General features: G+C 36.4%; 1 protein-coding gene across 1 annotated transcript in view; it reads left to right on the top strand.

Annotated features, from left to right (window-relative positions):
* TEX15 (testis expressed 15, meiosis and synapsis associated) overlaps positions 1-19943 on the top strand; it is a 74000-nt gene that overhangs the window by 14444 nt on the left and 39613 nt on the right. Inside the window, exons 3-4 of the mRNA XM_054565774.1 lie at positions 10769-10919; positions 16988-17153. Coding sequence (XP_054421749.1) covers positions 10769-10919; positions 16988-17153 — 317 coding nt within the window. The remainder of the gene's footprint in view (positions 1-10768; positions 10920-16987; positions 17154-19943) is intronic.

The following is a 19943-nucleotide window of genomic DNA, read 5'->3' on the forward strand; positions in this document are numbered from 1 at the left end:
CATACATGACTAAAAGTTTTATTCTAAGGAAGTAGAACCGTATTCAGAGATAAAGTTGCAGGAATTCTGGGCAAGACGGTGGCATAGTGGACATGACTTGCCTCTTTCCACAACCACATCAAAGTTAAAACTAAAATATAGAACAACCATCACTCAAAACTGTCAGTAATTGAGTTAATGGAAGTCTGACAACTACAAAATTAAAGAAACCACATCCATCCAGACTGATAGGTGGACAAAAATTCAGGAAGAGTATCTCCGGAGCAAGGAGTCCCAGCCCCACACTATCCCCAGGGTTCCAGTGCCAGGAAGATAAGTCCCCACAACTTCTGGCTGCAAAAACCAATAGAAATTAAGTCAGTGGAAGAAACTTCTGGAGCCCCAAGCAGTTCCTCTTAAAGAACCCACACATGGACTCGCCTATTCAGACTCACTCCCTCTGAGCTCCGGCTCCAGGGTAGCAGCTTGAAAGGCACCAGTGGTGCACAGGGAGAAACTGAAGTGTGTGTTGAAAAGGCAAGCAGAGGCCATTGTATCTTTCCTAAGCCATCCCCCTACAGAGCTGGCAAGCTGGTGCCATATCTGAGACTCCATTAATGTGGCTAAACTGTTTGACCCACCTTAGAGATCCCAAGAGACTCTGCCCCACCCAAATTATGGCCCCACTCAGGCTGCTTTTCCATATGAATGGCTGGTCTTGGCTCATGTTGCACAACTTCCTAAATCCTCTCTAACAAACAGCAGCTGGCCTTCCTGAGCCTTAGGCCCCAGAAATAGCAGCAGCCAGCTTAGATTCACAGCTTGGCTTTGCCTGGGAATCTCCAAGCCCAGCACAAGTAGCAGTCATATCATATTGCTTTATAGCACAGGCAGGGTGGCCCAGGTCAAAACATGGGCGGGGGCTGACCTTGTACTGCACCACCTGGGAAACCTCAGGTCCAGCACACCTAGTGGACAGCTACAGGCCATGTCGAACACCATCCCCCTGTCCCTGCACAGCTTCTCTTCCAGGGAGGGTAGAGGTTGGTGCTAAGTGGTCACAGCCAATCCTGCAACTGATTGGCTGGGTAGATCCCTCCCTTTAACCTGTCAGCAGCAACAAGGCTTCAACTACAAGAGGAGGAGGTACTCAGCCAGCACAAAGGGCACACCTCAGGTACCCAGCTTGGGTGAAAAGGGAGGCTGTGCCACTGTACCCTACAGGACATCTACTACATTAGGCCACACTACCAAGACACAGAGTCAAAGCAGCTCTACCTAATACATAGAAACAAACACAGGGAGGCTGCCAAAAGGCAGAGACAAAGAAAGGGCCCAAATGAAAGAGCAGATCAAAACTCCAGAAAAGGAGGTAAACGAAATGGAGATAAGCAATCTATCAGATGCAGAGTTCAAAACACTATTTATAAGGACACTTAAGGAACTTAGTGAGGACCTCACCAGCATAGAAAAGATCCAGTCAGAAACAAAGGATACTCTAACTGAAATAAAGAACAATTTACAGGGAAACAGCTGTGTAGTGGACGAAGCTGAGAATCAAATCAATGATTTGGAATATAAGGAATCAAAAACTGACCAATCAGAACAACATGAAAAAAAGAATCCCCAAAAAATGTGGATAGTATAAGCAGCCTCTAGGACAACTTCAAGAAGTCCAACATTGGCATCATAGGAATGACAGAAGGAAAAGAGAAAGAGCAAGAAATTTGAAATCTGTTTGGGAAAATAATGAAAGAAAACTTCACTAATTTGGTGAAGGAAATAGACATCCAAGTCCAGGAAGCACAGAGTCCCAAACAAGATGGATGCAAAGAGGCCCACTCCAAAACACATCATAGTTCAAATGCCAAAGGTTAAAGATAGAGACTCTTAAAAGCAGCAAGAGAAAAGAAGTTAGTTACCTATGGGGGAGTACCCATAAGACTGTCAGCTGATGTCTCAAAAGACACTTTACAGGCTAGACAGGAATGGCAAGAAATATTCAAAGTTGAAAGGCAGGGACCTACAGCCCAGCTTGCTCTACCCAGCAAAACTCTCATTTGGAATTGAAGGGCAAATAATGAACTTCCTAAACAAGAAAAAAACTAAAGGAGTTCATCATCACCAAACCGTTATTATATGAATTGTTAAAGGGACTTGTTTAAGAAAAAGAATATCAAAACTATGAACAGTAAAATGGCAAAAATACATATCTATCAACAATGAATCTAAAAAACAAACTAAGCAAACAGGAAAAATAGAGACAGTATCATGAATACGGAGAGCATTGTGATGGTTGCTTGGTTGGAGGGGACTGTAGGCAAATTGATGAAGAGGTGAGAGGATTAAGAAGTACAAGTAGGTAGTTAGAGAATAGCCATGAGGATGTAAAGTACAGAATAGGAAATGGAGTAGCCAAAGAATTTACACACATGACCCATGGACATGAACAATGATAGGGGCATTGGGTAGAGGGGGACAAAGGGGAAAAATTAGGACAACTGTAATAGTATAATCAATATATAATTAAAAAAACAAAGATGAAATTGCTGAGAATTTCATATAACTCTCAAAGATATCAAACCTTAGATATAAGAAGTTCATCAGAATCTTAAACTACAACATCATGATGAAAATTCAGAACATCAGAGACAGAATATTTTAAAAGCTGCCAGAGAAAAAGATATCCTATAAAATGAATTACAATTAAATTAGAGGTGATTTCTAAATTGGAGTAATGGATGGCAATAAGTAATGGGATAATATCTTCAGAGTGCTGAGAGAAAATATCAGTTAGCCTAGAATTTTATACCCAGGAAAATTTAACCTGCTGCAGTATGTCTCCCCCCGCCCAAACACACAAAATACAGAATTTATCATTTAACTGTAAAAGAATTAAAACATTTCCTTAAAATTGAGGGAAAAGAGCCCTGCCTGGTGTAGGTCAGTTGTTTGGAGCATCATCCTGTGGACTGAAGGATCCTCAGATTCTACTCCCGGTCAGGGCACATACCCAGGCTGTCGGTGCAGGTTTGATCCTGTTCGGGGTGCATACAAGAAGGCAGCCAATTGCTGTTTCACTCACTGATGTTTCTCTACCCTCCCCCCACCCCGCCCACCTTCCTCTCTCTAAAAGCAATGAAAAAAATGTCAGGTGAGAACTTTTTTTAAATGAAGGAAAAGACCAAGGCACCTGTCATTATCACTTTATACAGTCAGCCCTTTGTTTCTGTGGGTTCCATATACCCAGATTTAACCAACTGTGAATCAAAAATATTAGGAAAAAATGTTACATTGTTTCTGATGTGTATTTTGTAGTTAGACCTAGGATGGTTGCATCTGTACTGAACATGTGCAAACTTTTATTTCTTTATCATTATTCCCTAAACAATACAACAATGATTTGCATAGCATTTACATTAGTTATGATAAATAATCTAGGGATGATTTAAAGTATATGGGAAGATGTATGTAGGTTATATGCAAAAACTATGCAATTTTATGTAAGGGACTTGAGCATCTTCCAGATTTTTGAAAAGATTTTATTTATTTTTATAGAGCAATATTAAGAGAGGGAGAAAGAGAGGAAGAGGAACATTGATGTGTGAGAGAAACATTAATCGGGTTGCCTCCAACTAGGGACCTGGCTGGCAACCCAGGCATATGTTCTGACCAGGAATCACACTGGTGACCTGAGCCACAGCAGTCAGGACTAGCATCTTAACAGAATTAGGTATGAGCAGCGGTCCTAGAACCAATCCCACACATACGATGTCTGTCCGGGAAAAGTCTAGCCATTGTTAATCTAAAGAAAGCAGTTTGTGTCACACCGATGCAACCTGGCAGCCAAGGAGAGTGGACTGGAATGCATATGCATGAACAATGATGACTACACTGTACTAGTCAGTGGGGGTGGTAGACACCATTGAGTGAGCATGTGTAATGTGTGGCCATCGAATTCAAAATGACTGAGCGAGAAGAGCAACGAGTCTGCATCAAATTTTGCGTTAAACTTGAACATTCCTCTTCATGAACTAATCAGATGATTCAGAAGGCCGCAGCTGTGGGGCAGCTTGGTGGTTGGTAGCTTCTTCACGACAGTGCACCCGCTCATGCATCATGTGCAGAGCTTTTGGCAAAACATCAAATCACCCAGGTGATTCAGCCCCTACTGCCCATATTTGGCACCCCGTGATTTCTGGCTTTTCCCAAAACTAAAATCACCTTTGAAAGGAAGAGATTTCAGACCATTGATGAAACTCAGGAAATTACGACAGGACACAGCTGATGGCAACTGGAAGAACTGTGTGTAGTCCCAAGGTGCCTACTTTGAAGGGGACGGAGGCGTCATTATCCTATGTACAGTGTTTCTTGTATCTTGTAACTTTTTCAGTAAATGTCTCTATTTTTCATATTACATGGCTGGATGCCTTCTGGGCAGACCTCATATACTGGAAGACATCTGTATTTTGACCGCTTTGACATATATTAGAATTCCTAGCCAGCACAGTAATTAAAGCACAAGAAACAAATGGTGTAAGGAAATACAAAGGAAGAAACAGAACTGTCAGTATTATCTGGCTTTGATTCCAATTCAGCACTTCCTACCGTTGTGCCCTTGGACACATTATTTAACTTCCTTGCACTTCCTTTTCTAATTTAAAATAAGGGTATATCATAGGGAAAGTATGAGGATTAAATTGATCAGTGTATATCTAACTCACTTAGATAACTGTCTGGTACCTAGTAAGTGTTACAGATAAATGTTAGCCATTATTATGTCATTATAATCAACACCATTTTAAACATAATAGCAGGGAATAAAATGTAGCTTTTAAAGATACCATGTATAGTAACTTAAAAATTATAAATTACCCTAGAATAAATTCTTTAAAATGTATAAAACGCTCATGGGAAAAAAATTATGTAACTTTACTGAACAATATTATGACATGAATAAATGGAGATACATACCATGTTCACAGATAGGAAGACTAATACAGCAATGTCATTTCTTCCAAAAATGATCAATAAAATCAGTGAGATTCCAATTAAAACCTAGGAAAGTTTTTTTATTAGACAAGCTTATTATTTTATTGTAAAATGTGTATGTAAGAGCAAAGATGCTTTGGAAAACAAGATTTGTTTTTCCTTTTCTTTTGATTATGCCCAAACATATATCAAGATTTATTTTTAGTAATGGTGTTTGTACAGGGATGCAGAAAGACACAAACCAGTAAAACAAAGCAGAGAGCCTAGAACTCATTCATATATAGAAAGTTAATGTATGTCAGAGATATTATTGATAAATAGTGAAAGGAAAAATTGTTCAAATAAATGCCAGTGAAATTTGATATTCACATGGAGAAACTGAACCCTTCATACTTGCCTTAGACAAAATGAATTTCTGGCAGATTAAAGACTTAAAGGTGAAAGACAAAACATAAAACTTTTAGAAGAGAATGTGGGGATTGTCTTTATGACCTTTGGGAGAATTATTTTGTAAAGTTAATCAAAAGCAAAAAAGAAAGCACAAAATGTGAACGAAAACTTTACATTTTCCTTTACAGGAAAGGAAAGAACTTATTGGTCATAGTGTCGACTACATTAATATTAAATATTTCTGTTCCAAAAAGTGAAAAGACAAGTAAAAATTGGGGGTAATTATTTGCAACATGAATAATTGATAAAGAGTTAGTATCTTGAAAAGATTTCTTGTAAATACATAAACAGCCTCCTAGAAAAGTGGGTAAAACATTTGAGCAGGCATTTCACAGATGTGACAATACAAACAGCTAATAAATATACTCAATAGATGATTGATCTCATCAAAAATCAGAAATGCAAAAGAACCACAATGAGATATTTGCACCTATCAGATTGGCAAAAATTAAAGTCTACTAATATCAAGTGTCAGGATATGGAACAAATGGAACTCTAATACACTGTTGACAATAATATAAAAATCCAGTATAATTAAAAGCTTGAGAAATTAGACTACACAAAATTAAAGTTCTGCTATGGGAGGAAAATCCCATAAACAAAATAAAAAGCAAAAATATTGCACCACTTATGACAAATTATAAACTAATTTCTCTCTATAAAGAGTCCTTACAAACTATTAACTAAAAGATTATCTTACTTGTAGGAAAAAAAAATGGAGAAGATGGGAACAAGTGATTCACAGAAAAAAATAAGATGACTCAACCTCACTAAAAATGAAAGAAATGCAAATTAAAACCACCAGGTTCTATTTTTATTGTTTGTAAAGATTAGTTTGATAATATAGGAAAAAAGATAATATTTTCTTATATAAGTAAAAATATAATTAAAGCAATAGTAAAGGATAGATAAAGAAAGATGAGTTATTAAGAGGCTAAGGAAGCAGTACCTGAGAAGTGGCTGTGAAGTCAGGATTATGAAGTCACAGAACTCAGGAAGAGCTGATTGGTCAAGTATCAAAAGTAGAGAATCCCAGTAAGACATGAATCAGAAATGTACTAATGTTAGTGAGAGACTGATGTAGACGTGGGTGACTGAAGATTGCTGTATAGGTATAGTAATGGAGGTGGAAATTAAAGGCTGAGAAGGAAGGAGGAAGTGATCTAGATAAAGGTAATTTGACTCTGGCAGGTTTTGTTTATTTTGCTTTTTAAATAATCAGGTTTGAGCCTGTTTAAATTCTGTTGAGCAAGGTAGAGAGAAGCAAAGTGGGTAGGGACAAAATTCAGAGTATAGTGAAGAAATCATTGCCATGACACTGGGAGTGTAGGAGGAGAAAGAGCCCTGAAATGGCTATCATGAGACCTAGTTTTTATTGTTCCAGTTCTTTGATACTTAGTTGCTGGCAAACTTTTTCTGTAAAAGGCTAGATAGTAAATATTTTAGTTTTTGCAGGCCATAGTGTTGTGTCATTTATTCAGCTATACCCCTTCTAATAAGGAAGCAGCCATAGACCATAGCTAAATGAATAGTTGTGCCTGTGTTCCATTAAACTATGGACCTTGAGTGTCATATAAATAAGTGACATTAAATATTACTTCCGATTTTCAGTCATTTTTCTTGTGGGCACTGCAAAAACAAGTAGTGGGATAGATTTGGCCCACAAACTATACTTTGCCAGCCCCTGATCTATCAAATAAAAATTTGGACTAAAAGCTATATGCCACAGGGAGCGCCACATGGGGCGCTCCTGGAACTGAGGGTTACTGTCCAGAGCCAGCTGAGGAGGAAACGGGGCTCTGAATCCCTCAGAGCCCGTCCTGGTGTTGTCATGAATGGGGGCGAATAAACACGAGTCGTCGCAAATACTTCTCTGTTTCCCAGGAGAGGGGACATGACTCCCCTCTAGTGGAGAAGGCCCAGAGCCCCCGTGTCCAAAGGCTTTTATTGAGAACTGTATGTGCAGGGGTATACAACAAAGCTCATCAATCACTGTCAAAAGGTTATGTTTACAGAAAACAGATCATAGATAACAATTGAAGGAACACAGGAGATCTGCCTCAGGTCAGGGTCTATGAATAACATAAATCTCCTTCCCAGTATGAGCCAGTTATCATAGGTTTTGAGGAAAGAACAAAGCATGCTTCTAGGCCTGATTGTCCCCGGGAACCACCCAATCCAATTTAGGTCTGTACCTGCCTTTAGTATTGTTTCAAGCCCGAGCCAGGTGGGTGGGGCAGAGCTACCAAGAGATAAGGAGACTTCTTTCAGATAGAATGAGGACTCCAGTCGTGTCCGAGCCGAGCTGAGGGCTGCGGGCCTTTTTGCCCTTTCTCCATCCCCCAGGTCCTGGTCTGCTGACCATACTGGCCTTGTCTGTCTTAGGTTGTCCCTCCTCATGAGAGATCTTATCTGTCTTTGACTAACCAACCATCTTAGGGCCAAGCAGAGTGATACGAGGGAGGCAGGGGCTGCGCCCTTGCCAGGGAGACAAGTATTGTCTTCTCAGTGGCCTGTTTTCCCAAGGCCGCCTTGATTATTTCCAGCCCTGGGGCCCTCTCACCTGTTGGCAGGCTATAGTCCCTGAAACCAGATGGGGTGTTTCCCAACATATACATATACATAAAATTTACATTTAATGGACTTAATCTCACTAAGTGTGTATTTAGTTTATCATAGGTATAATGACTTAACCTTTTGTTTATTAGAAGTAATTCTTAGTCTCAACTACTTAGAACACTCAAGAACTCAGAACTTATATGTTTGTGACTAAAGTTCCAAGAAGATCATTTATTTATCATTTATTCTTTAGAACTCTTTCCTGGGATTACTGAAAGAGGAATAATTTTTGACATATCTGCGTACCATCATTAAAAAAATGTCTTTAATATTTTAAAATAGACTTATTTTTTACTTAAGTATATCTGGGGATGGAAAATAGTATTAACACAAATAATAGGTAATAGTAAAAATAAGTTAGAACAGTATTATTTGCCAGAAAATCCTGAAACTGAGGCATAGTTTATTTTGTCAAAAAGAGAGAGAGCAAATTTTTAGAGATATTAAAGGTAAGTCAACAAACTGATTAATATAAAAGTTTGAAAGAGAACCGAAAAAAACTTTCTCAGTAATAATTCATGTATCTATAGTCATCCTGAGGAAACATCATAACTGATAGTAGTTAAATCTTATTAATGCAACTCTAGGGCTCTCAAGTTCAACTGAAGCACTAACTACTATTTTGTTTTTATTTCTATTTACAAAGTACTGTTATTAAAGACTCTCATAGTAACTAGGTAAAAAATGTCACAGGTTAATTTAGTAATTGCTCATCTATTACCCAAAGTCTCAAGCATTCAGGTCTTTAATTTTAATTTTAGTATCAGGAATCTCAGTGCAAATATGCTTTTAAAATAGACTTTGAAAGGAAAAAGTCTTCCTGACTTGGTTATTTGGCTTAAAAGGGATTTATTCCTTTGCCACTAATTCGTTTCTGAATAGTGCACACAGAGCAATGCACTGTACAGGAAGTTAGTGACTTCTCCAAGGTTAATTGGTTTGCAGAGCTAGAATCAGGACCAACATCACTTGCCTTCTAATCTAGTTGACTTTACAGCACTATGCTTTTCGACAAACACTATAACTTGGTTCCGTAGTATAGGCTTCAGGGTTACACTAATGGTTAACTGTGTGTGGTTTCTATGTACCAGGTTCTGCAACAATGTGAGATATTTGATACTGTTATTAGCCTGAGGGAAGTTAGGTTTTGCCTAATATTATTACATTGTTAATTAATGGTAGGACCAAAATTTGAACCATCGTGAAATTTTTGCCTAAGTAAAATTTATTCTCAATCTGTCTATAGTGTTTCAGTCTAAGCTTTCTTTTACAAGCTGAGACTCACTCTCACTCACAGAAATTCCCAAGCCCTTTACTGTCCCCTTTAGCTTTTTTAGTTCCTTTATACTTCTTTTTTTTCCCGGCCGTTGTGAACACCTCTAGCATACTGTTGAAGCAGTGACAGTGGGTGTCCTTGTTTTATTCTTAATTTGAAGTAGTCTTTCTGAACAAATTAAGTGAATTCCATAAATATTACTACTAGAGAAACATTTCATAAGAAACCATACATCTGAAATATCATTTATCTTTCTAGAAAATATAATTTAACTATTTAAAAGCAACATTGAGGATTGTCACAACATGTGGCTCTTCAAGTATATTCAACAGATGATTGTGTACCTTTACCTTTGTGTGCAGTAATTATAGATCAAGATTAAGTGAAAGGTTTTTTGTCATATAAGTGATTCTAAATAAATTATACTCCCTTTTCCCTCTTATAAAACTGCCAGGTGACTGACAGTCTTGGTAGGTATCTTTGGAGCTGGTAGATATTAAGTGTATTCTCATTAGGAGTCAACACTACTAGAGGCTAGATGAGAGAAAGAGTGGTTTTCTTTTCTTTCTAGAGATGTCTGTCCATTCCCCATTCCGATCCATGATTGATTGGAAGATTGCAAGATCATCTTTCATAAAAGGAAGAGGAGTATGAATTAGGGGGAAAGATCCTTTATAAACCTTCAGTAGAATCTCATCCTTTGTGATCCTTCTGTGGAATTTTGACAGCTCTTAATTTGGATTGTGACCTAACATTTGAGCTAAGTAGTTGATAGGTATCAGAAGGCCCATGAAGTGGTATGAAAAATACATGTTTACATGTATGTGGGCTCCAAAACTTTGATATCCAATATGAGTTTTGCTTGAAAGGTTAAGAATCAGTGTGATGGGGCAGGGATTTGGAAGAGAAGAGAGGAGGGAGGAAGAGAAATTTGTTACTACTAGGGTAGCAATATGTGATGTCTAAACCATTTTTAGAATGATACTTCTAGGAGCAGCAGTCAACTGAGTAACTGTTTTAGGCCATCATTTGTTGGGATAGCCATGCAATAGTTCACTTAGAACTTTCATAATTTTCTTCCAAAGCCAGAGATTCTGATTTATAGAATATTGTCTGTTCACAGAAGTGTCTAGGAAAAATATTGTGAGGAGTAGAACATTTGGCAAGAATTTTATCAAATGTTAGTAAAATGAAAAATTGGTGTTTAGAAGTTATGCTTTTCCAGAATCCAGAGGCTTTCTGTTACCCAATTACAATTACAGGAATTACAAGGAAAAAGTGTATTACAAACTACAAAATAAATATTTTAACTGGCAAATTGAGATTGAAACCTTTTGTGAATATGACCAAAGAATAAATATTTAATTCAGTGTAAGAACTTCTAAATGATTTTACTGCCATTGCCACATACATTTATTGACCTTTTGCTTCATAACTTTGGGTTGATTTTAGGCCACCCAAAAAAAGGAAATGAAAGAGATTGCTAAACACAAGACACCGTGGAAAATGAACTCAATCAGCGAACCTTTATTAGTTACTGGTGTAGAAGACCATTCTTTGAAGAAATTTACCATTCCCAAGATCAGGAGGACAGCTGGGAAAGGTAATATTTCTATGGAAATGGGGTTATTTCATAACTATTACTGCATTTATCTGAATCTTTCTTTATGTTTATCTTCTATTTTGACTATAAAATTAGCTTTTTTTAAGTCAGGTCTTTAATGCCTTAAACACACATGTAATTTTGGTTCCACACAAAATGGAATAGACACGTCCCCTGTCCCTCCCACTAAGTACACCTAAAAATGCTGGACTTCATAGATAAACATAAGAAGACTTTGAAAGGTGAATAGATGACAATGGACAGACCAGGAACCCTGGTCTCAAGGAATGGCATAGCAGTAAGTTCTCTGGATTTTCTTTTTATTTCCTCCATGACTCAGATGGTAGGCCCACAACTCAGGAATGCCAGTCATCACAATCACAGAAAGCCCCAAGAAAAGTCCTTTCTTTCTTGCCAAGGACTGGGAGAGGGACATCCTAAAAAGATAGAAGCCTGTTTGACTTTTAAACACCCCGCTCCTGCAAAACACTAGGGGGAAAAAACATAGTTCCTACACCTTTGTCAGCAAAGGTAAATAGTAGAGGCATAGACTTCCACCTATCTCCCCTTCATGGAAATAAAAAATTCCCCTCCCTGCCATCTCCTGCCCTTGCAGTGTTAATGGATTTCCACCCCTGTACTCTGGTAATGAATTGTTCTCACTGAGATTAGAATCAGTGAAGATGAAGTAAGGAACATGGAAACCTATTACACCCACTAGTAACAAGGCATCCATCCCCCTCTAACAGTAGCAGCAGAGGCTGAGTAAGAAAATGGACTTCTATCCCTTTTCCACAGTAACGAGGTATCCCCCCAGGATGTCGGTGGAAACCCTGTAGAAAGCCAGGACTTCAATTGTGCTGATGGTGAAGAGTCCACACGAGCACCCCACTTTACCTACTGGCACGCTTATTCTAACAGCTCAGTTTTAGTAGAAGCTTGTTAAAACACGAGATTACCTGTGACCCAGAGTCTCTTGACAATGCCCAAATGACCAACATGTAATGAAAAAATTACTTGTCTTACCACCACCCAGGAAAATCTCAACTTGAATGAGAAAAGGCAGTCAGCAGATGCCAACACAGTGATGAAACAAATACTGGAATTTTCTGACAAGGCTTTTAAAGTGGCCATCATAATGTTTCAACAAACAGTTATCAACACTCTTGCACAAATGAAAAAAAAAAATAGAAAATCTCAGCAAAGAAATGGAAAGTGTACTGAAGAACCAAATATAAGTTTTGGAACTGGAAAATATAATAATTTAAATAAAAACTTAATTGGATGGCGTCCAGAGAAGAATTGAGAAAACATTGGAAAGAAACAGCAAATTTGAAGATACAGCAATAGAAATTACACTCAGCTTGAACAATAAAGAAAAAATTAACAGTCGTAGGGAACTGTGGAACAGTAATAAAAGATCTAACATCTTTGTCCTTGGAGTCCCAGAAGTAGAAGGGAGAAAGAATGTAGAGCTGAAAAAGTCCTTGAAATATTGGCCAAAAATATCCAGAAGTTGGCAAAAGGCATAAACTTGTATATTCAAAGGCTGAATAAACCCTAAATAGGATAAACCCAAAGAAGTCCATGCCAAGGCAAATTACAATCAAACTTCTGGAAACTAAGGATGGAAAAATTCTTGACACTTGAGAGAAATCACATGTTGTCTATAGGAAAAGAATTGTTTGACAGTAGACTCATTAGAAACCATGGAGCTCAGAGGAAATAGCACAGTATTTTTCAATGCAGGAAGAAAAGAACTATCAACCCAGCTTTCTGTCCCCAGCTAAAAATATCCTTCAGAAATAGAAGTGAAATAGACATTCTCAGATAAAGTGAAACTGAGAATTTTTCATCAGCAGATCCACCCTAAAAGAACGGCTAAACAAAGTTTTCAAACAGAAAATGACAAAAGAATGAAGCTGCAAACATTAAGAACACAGGAATAACAATCGAAAGAACAAAAATAAAGAGAAATATAGTAGATCATTCTCCTCTTAAGGTTTCTTAATTATGTTTGACAGTTGGAGCAGAAAGTGTAACATTCTCTGACTGATTCTCAGTGCATGCAGAGGAAGTATTTAAGACAATTATAAAGCAAGATGTTACCATTGGAGGGAACTGGGTAAATGAGATATAGGATCTTTCTGCACTATATCTTACCACTTTATGTGAATCTACAGTTATCTCAGAATTAAAACTTTTTAATAAAAACTATAGGTAAAAGTGGAATTTTAAAAATGTTCAAGTAACCCACAGGAATATAAGAAAATTAGAGAATTAAATTGCTGAGGGAAAAATAAAACAAGTGGCAGCTTTAAGCCTTAACATATCAATTATGTTAAATGTAAATAATCTAAATATATTAATTAAAACAGAGGTTTACACAACTATATATTGTTCATAAATTCACTTCACATACAGTGCTACAGGTTGGTTGAAAATAAACACATGGAGAAATATACCCTATGCAAACAATCAAAATAAAGCAGGAGTGCCTATATTAACATCAGATACAGTAAACTTCAGAGGGAAGAAAATTATCAGGAACAAAGAGGGATATTACATAATGATGAAAAGGTCAGTTCACCAATAATGACAATCCTAAGTGTGTATTCACCAAACAACAGAGCATCAAATACATGAAGCAAAATTGATAAAACTGGAAGGAAAAATGTACAAATCCAGAATTAAAGACTTTAGCTTTTCTCTCCTAACAATTGATAGCAAAGACATAGAAGTAAACGCTGTCAACACACAGGCTCCAATTGACATTTTTACATTACCCAATGACAGCAGAGTAGACTTTTTTTTTAAGCTCTCATTTGATACTCAAGATACTATTTTGGGCCATGAAACATATTTCAACATATTTAAAGGAACTGAAGTCATACGAATATGTTCTCTGACCACATGGAAACTAGAAATTAATGTTTCCAAGCACATGGAAATTAAACAACACATTTCTAAATATACATGAGATTTTGAGGAAAATTAAAAATAACATTGGACTGAATGAAAATGCAACATATTAAAATTTGAGGGACAGAGCATTACTCACAAATTTATAGCACTAAATAAATTTGAGACATTAAAGAATAGGAAGGGTTTCAAATCAATCTAAGCTTTTACCTTAAGAAATTACAAAAAAAATAACATGATAAGCTCAAATCAAGCAGAAGAAAGGAAAATCAATGAAAATAAAAGCTGGTTGATTGAAAACATTTTTAAAAATTACAAGCCTCTAGCAAGACTGATAAAGAAAAACACATACAAGCCACAAATTACCCCCATTGGTGATGAAATGCATATCACAGTCAAGTCTATTGGCGCCATTTCCCCCACAGCATTTGTTCACTTCATGTCTCAAGGTCATGTTTTAATAATTCTTAAAATATTTAGACTTTTTTATTATATTTGTTATGGAGATCTGTGGTCAGTGATCTTTGATACTACTATTGCAATTGTTTTGAGGTGCCGTAAACCATGCCTGTGTATGACAGATTAATTGATAAATGTGTTTTCTGTTCTGACTGCTCCACCATATGGTTGTTCCCCTCATCTCTCTTCTTATTCTCAGCCCTCTGTGTTCCCTGAGACACAATATTGAAATTGGACCAATTAATAACCACACAGTGGCCTCTGACTGTTCAAATGAAAGGGATAGTTGCATGCCTCAAAAGCTGGAAACCATCAGGCTTACAGAAGCCATGTTGAAAGCTAGGCCTCTGGCACCAGTTAGCCAAGTTGAGAATGCAAAGGAAGAGTTCTTAAAGGAAAATAAGAGTGTTACTCCAGTGAACACACAATAAGAAAGTAGAACAGCCTTATTGCTGATATGAAGAAAGTAAAGTGGTCTGGAGAGATCAAACCAGCCCCAACATTCCCTTAAGCCAAAGCCTAATCCCGAGCAAGACACTAACTCGCTTCAATTCTTTGAAGGCTGAGAGAGATGAGGAAGCTGCAGAAGAAAAGTTTAAAGCTAGCAGAGATTGGCTTATGGGGTTGAGGAAAGAAGCTCTCTCCAGTCCCATGAAAGTACAAGGTGAAACAGCAAGTGCTGATGTAGAAGCTGGCACAAGTTATCCAGAGAGTGCAATTAAGATAATTAATGACCAGGGCAACACTAAACAGATTTTCATTGTAGGCAGAACAGCCTTATATTGGATAAACATATCGGCTAGGACTGTCATAGCTAGAGAGAATAAGTCAGTACTTGGGTTTAAAGCTTCAAAGGACAGGCTGACTATCTTGTTAGAGGCTGATGCAGCTGGCTTCAAGTTGAAGCCAGTGCTCATTTACCATTCCAGAAATCCTAGGGCTCTTAAGAACTGTGTTAAATCTACTCTACCCGTGCTCTATAAATGAAACAACAAAACCCGGATAACAGCACATCTGTTTATAATATGGTTAACTGAGTACTTTAAGCCCACTGTTGAGGTCTACTAAAAAAAAAAATATTTTAAAAATAATATTGCTCATTGACAGTGCCCTGGTCACACAAAAGCTGTGATGGAGATGCACAATGAGATTAATGTTATTTTTATGCCTGCTAACCCAACATCCATAAATTGAAAACCTTCTGGAGAGGATTTATTATTATTTTTAGATGCCATTAAGAATATTTGTGATTCAAAAGAAGTCATCAAAATACCAACATTAACAGGAGTTTGGAAAAACTGGTTTCAATTCTCATGGGTTACTTTGAGGGATTAAAGACTTCAGTGGAGGAAGCAACTGTAGATGTGGTGAACATAGCAAGAAAGCTAGAATTAGAAATGGAACCTGAAGATGTGACTGGATTGCAGCAATCTCACAATAAAACTTTAATGGATTAGGAGTTGCTTTTTATGGATGAACAAAGAAAGTTCTTTTTTGAGATGGAATCAACTACTGGTGAAGGTGCTGTGAAGATTGCTGAAATAACAACAAAGGATATGGAATATTACATAAACTTAGTTGATAAAGCAACAGTAGGATTTGAGAGGATTGACTCCAATTTTCAAAGTAGTTCTGTGGGTAAAATACTGTCAAACAACCTTAGATGCTATAGAGAAATCTTTTGTGAAAGTATGATTCACATCAATGTGGCAAACTTCAGTGCCATCTTATTTTAAGAAATTGCCACAGCCACCACAGCCTTCACCAACCACCACCCTGACCAGTCATGAGCCACCACCAACCATCCAACAAAAAGATTACAAGTTGCTTAAGGCTCAAGTAATGGTTAGTATTTTTTAGCAATAAAGTATTTTTAATTAAGGTATGTACATTTTTAGACATAAATGCAATAAATCGCTCACTTAATAGACTACAATATAGTGTAAACATAACTTTTGTATGCACTGCAGAACCAAAAAATTCATGACTTGATTTAGTATGACATTAGCTTTACTGCAGCAGTCTGGAACTGAACCTGCACTAAATAAGAAATATGCTTATATTCACTAATTCAGTGTTGTTGGCAATTTTAATAACAACTGTACCTGTTCCTTTCTTTCTTCTGAATCCTTTTCCTAAAGAGTTTTAATCTTTTTGTGTGTATACTTAATATAACGTTGCTTAAAACATTGCTCATTTGTCCTGAAAAAAAATCTTTTACTCTTTTTCATGCCACTGTGTCAGTCAGCAATTTATAAAGATGTTCTGGTATTCTTGCAAATCAAAGTAACCAAATAGCTTACTAGTATACACATTTTTTTTTTTAATTTGGGGAAAAGACAAGAAATACTCATGTGCTAACAGTAGCAACGAGGTACGTGTGTAACAATGCATGCTGTAGAGTCCGTGTACATCTTAATTGAAAATGAGTCACCTTAATTCTAGTACTATCTGTCAACTTTCAGGAATTCCAAGAGGTATGTGGAAAAAAACAAGGTTCATATTTTTATTTATAACAGGTGTAGGAAGTCTATATTACTGTTATAAAACCTTCAGTATAAAATAGTGCCTACAGATGTTAAAGTAAGTTTCAAGAACTTGGTTATTTTGTGTCTTATATCAGATACACAATTGTCATTTGTACAAGGATGTCATTTTAAATGCAAACCATTTGCCCTTTTCTTTAGTTTACTTATCACCTTGCTTCACCAATACTAGAGAGTATAGTTTCATACATGATACTCTTAACCAGTGCCGGCTTGATGTAAGTTGTGATCTACAGTCCTCATGGCAGTTTGGAGATACAAAACTGGTTCACAATAAGGATCTGGAAAAGAATTTTACTTCTAAGAGGTAAGTTATTATGACCTAAAGAAGTTTGAGATTTCGTTTTGTTTTTACTATGAAGTCTTACATGAATTTGTTATTTCTGCAATTTGAAGTTTGATAAATACTACTTAGAAAATAAGTACAAATTGTTTATTCATTATTCTGTTACTTTATAGCCTTTTGTAATAGTGAAAAGCTAAGTGTGAGATTTAATTAGTAAGTTTTATACATTAATTAGCCAGATTTCACAGTCTTAATTTTTTAATCTTGATAAAATCTTCAGAAGCATACATTAGCACATTCACTAAGTAGCAATTTTGTAGATCCCTCGTGCCTTGTGCAATATAAAACAGCAGTTAAAGTATTTAGAGAGGAACTTTTTTCCCTTGATTCAACCCTTTAGAGACTGAGTTGATGTTTTTAATTAGGCAGGATTGTATCTGTCTATTTCTAACTATTCCATTAGAAGCACTATTTTTGACACTTAATTTTTTAAAAAGTATCTCTTCTTTTTGGGAAGGTACATTCATTATGTTATTTTTATAAGAATTAGAGCACATGCAAATTCTTTAAGGCTGAGGAGAAAACATTTTTCTCTAAGAGTATGAACTACAGTATTTTTGTAACCTTTTGTGTTTATAGGTATAGTAAACCTTTTGTGTTTATAGGTATAGATTTCACGTGAACAAAATTTAGTGTAGCTTTTTCAAATTCTGAACTTGCCTCCTACACCAATTTGTATTTCTCTTAAAAGCTGATGGACCCACCCTTACAATTCATTTTTAAATGGGGTTTCTTCTCTGTTTAAGAATCAATTCTTCTTGACTCACACATGCCGTCTCACTTGGTGTTACTTTGGGAGAACTTATGGAAATGACAGAATTAGTTCATGGCATATTCTTTCATCTAAAAACAACAGTTTTGAGCAAAAGTAGAATGGACTGGATAGATCCTGCCCCTTCCAGATTAAAATAAGTTTGATCAAAAATGAATTCTTAACATTGTTCTTTGATTCCAGTACTTTTAGGCATTTGAAAGTTTTGTTCTTTTAATGTGCCCCACCCCACCATATAAGTTACTTCTCAGCCAGTTATTTATCCTAGTTAATGTTACAGAAAAGTTAGAACAACTACCCAACAGTACATGTTAACATTCTAAATGACCAACAGGTATATAGTTCTCTCCCAGTTAGACAAACTCATTTGTTTCCCATAAAACTTTATATTGGTTTTATAGAACAAACTACAATATATTGGTTTTGTCTGATTCCCCTACTACATTGTGAGTTTTATGTTATTTGTTTTTGTATCCATAGTATGGAACTGAGTCTGGCAAAAACAGTGGACACTTAATTATTAAATTAGGTTGAATTTTTATTTAACCTAATTTTATTTGTTTTTTAAAATGAATGATTTTAATGATTCATTTTACAATGATTTTAAGAAAGTACCTTAATTAGCCTTAAGGCACAGGTAGAAAAGAAAGAAAAAATACATAAGAATGGTTAGAATAATATAGAGTAATAGAATGAAAAGACAAAATATTAATAACATTGATTGCCTCTGGCTTTTCTTTTTATAACTCCCCTTAGAAAAGCTTATAAATTTGTGGTTTCAGCTAAAGAAAGTAGCTCCAAAAAAGATACGAATCTCTACTTAAAATCTCTGTTGCATCTACCACTTCTTAAGTGTGAAAGCAGCAAAAACACATTAATCTAAATACCTACGTATTCAATCATTCATTAAACATTTGAGTGCCTACTGTGTCAGATATTATAGTTGACCCTTGAACAATGCTTGGGGTAGGAGTGCCGACCGCCTCTACAGTCAGAAATTCACATAAACTATAGTCAGCTGTTCTCATATATGCATTCCCAACTGCAATTTGAAAATACTGTAGTTCATACTCTTAGAGAAAAATGTTTTCTCCTCAGCCTTAAAGAATTTACATTCTAGTGGAAAAGATGTTTGGAAAATATAAAATATGTTATATTAAAGATAAAAGTGTACAGATGAGGGAGGGATTATTCTTCCTATGAGTCTTGAGAGATGTTTCAAAGAGTTAAGAAACTTGAGCTGGTCTTAATGGGTGAAAGAGAAACTGAAATCTTAAGTCCATAGCCTTATTTGTATCAGTTTGATCCTTTTTTTTGTTTTAAGATAACTTACCTTTAAACATGTTACATATTTATAACAGTCTTTTAAAGACTGTCAGTATCCAGCTTGATGCTATGGTTGAATTTGTACTTGAAATCTCAGTTTACATTCCTCTCCAGGTGTAGTCTGAGCATGGTTAATTTCATTCACCTTATTTATGATTTTAAAAGTGGGCAGAACTAAATCCGTTTGGACCAGTGCCTCTGAGGCAGATTGGCTTGGGGTGTTGGGTAGGGAGGAAGTCTCTAGGGCCAGTCTGATGTGAACAAAGAAGATTGTTGCTCAAGTTACTGATAGCGCTCTTGGAATAATGAGAGACTAGTGTTTGGATTCCTGAAAACAAGAGAACACAGAGATGGAAAAAACCTGAATTCTTAACACCTGGAGCCATGGAATCAATCCTGTAAAGGCTGCCTGATTTCTGAATTTCTTTTTATAAGAAGCTAAGTTATTTTTAAGCCAGTTTGAATGGGATTCTATATTTGAAGTCAGTAGCATTCCAGCTGATAACTCAGTTTGGTAATAGGTGAGGCATACTTGTGTTAAGAGATTCTAAAATACAGATTTAACCTGGAGGGAGGACAATAAAGAACCCCACTGTTCCCAGATAGGAAGATAGTGATATTCATTTATACTTTGGGGCACACACCATATGCTT

This window comes from Pteronotus mesoamericanus, unplaced genomic scaffold (assembly GCF_021234165.1).
Source record: "Pteronotus mesoamericanus isolate MK-2021 breed Mesoamerican mustached bat unplaced genomic scaffold, CSHL_Meso_final contig_169, whole genome shotgun sequence".
Lineage (NCBI taxonomy): Eukaryota > Metazoa > Chordata > Mammalia > Chiroptera > Mormoopidae > Pteronotus > Pteronotus mesoamericanus.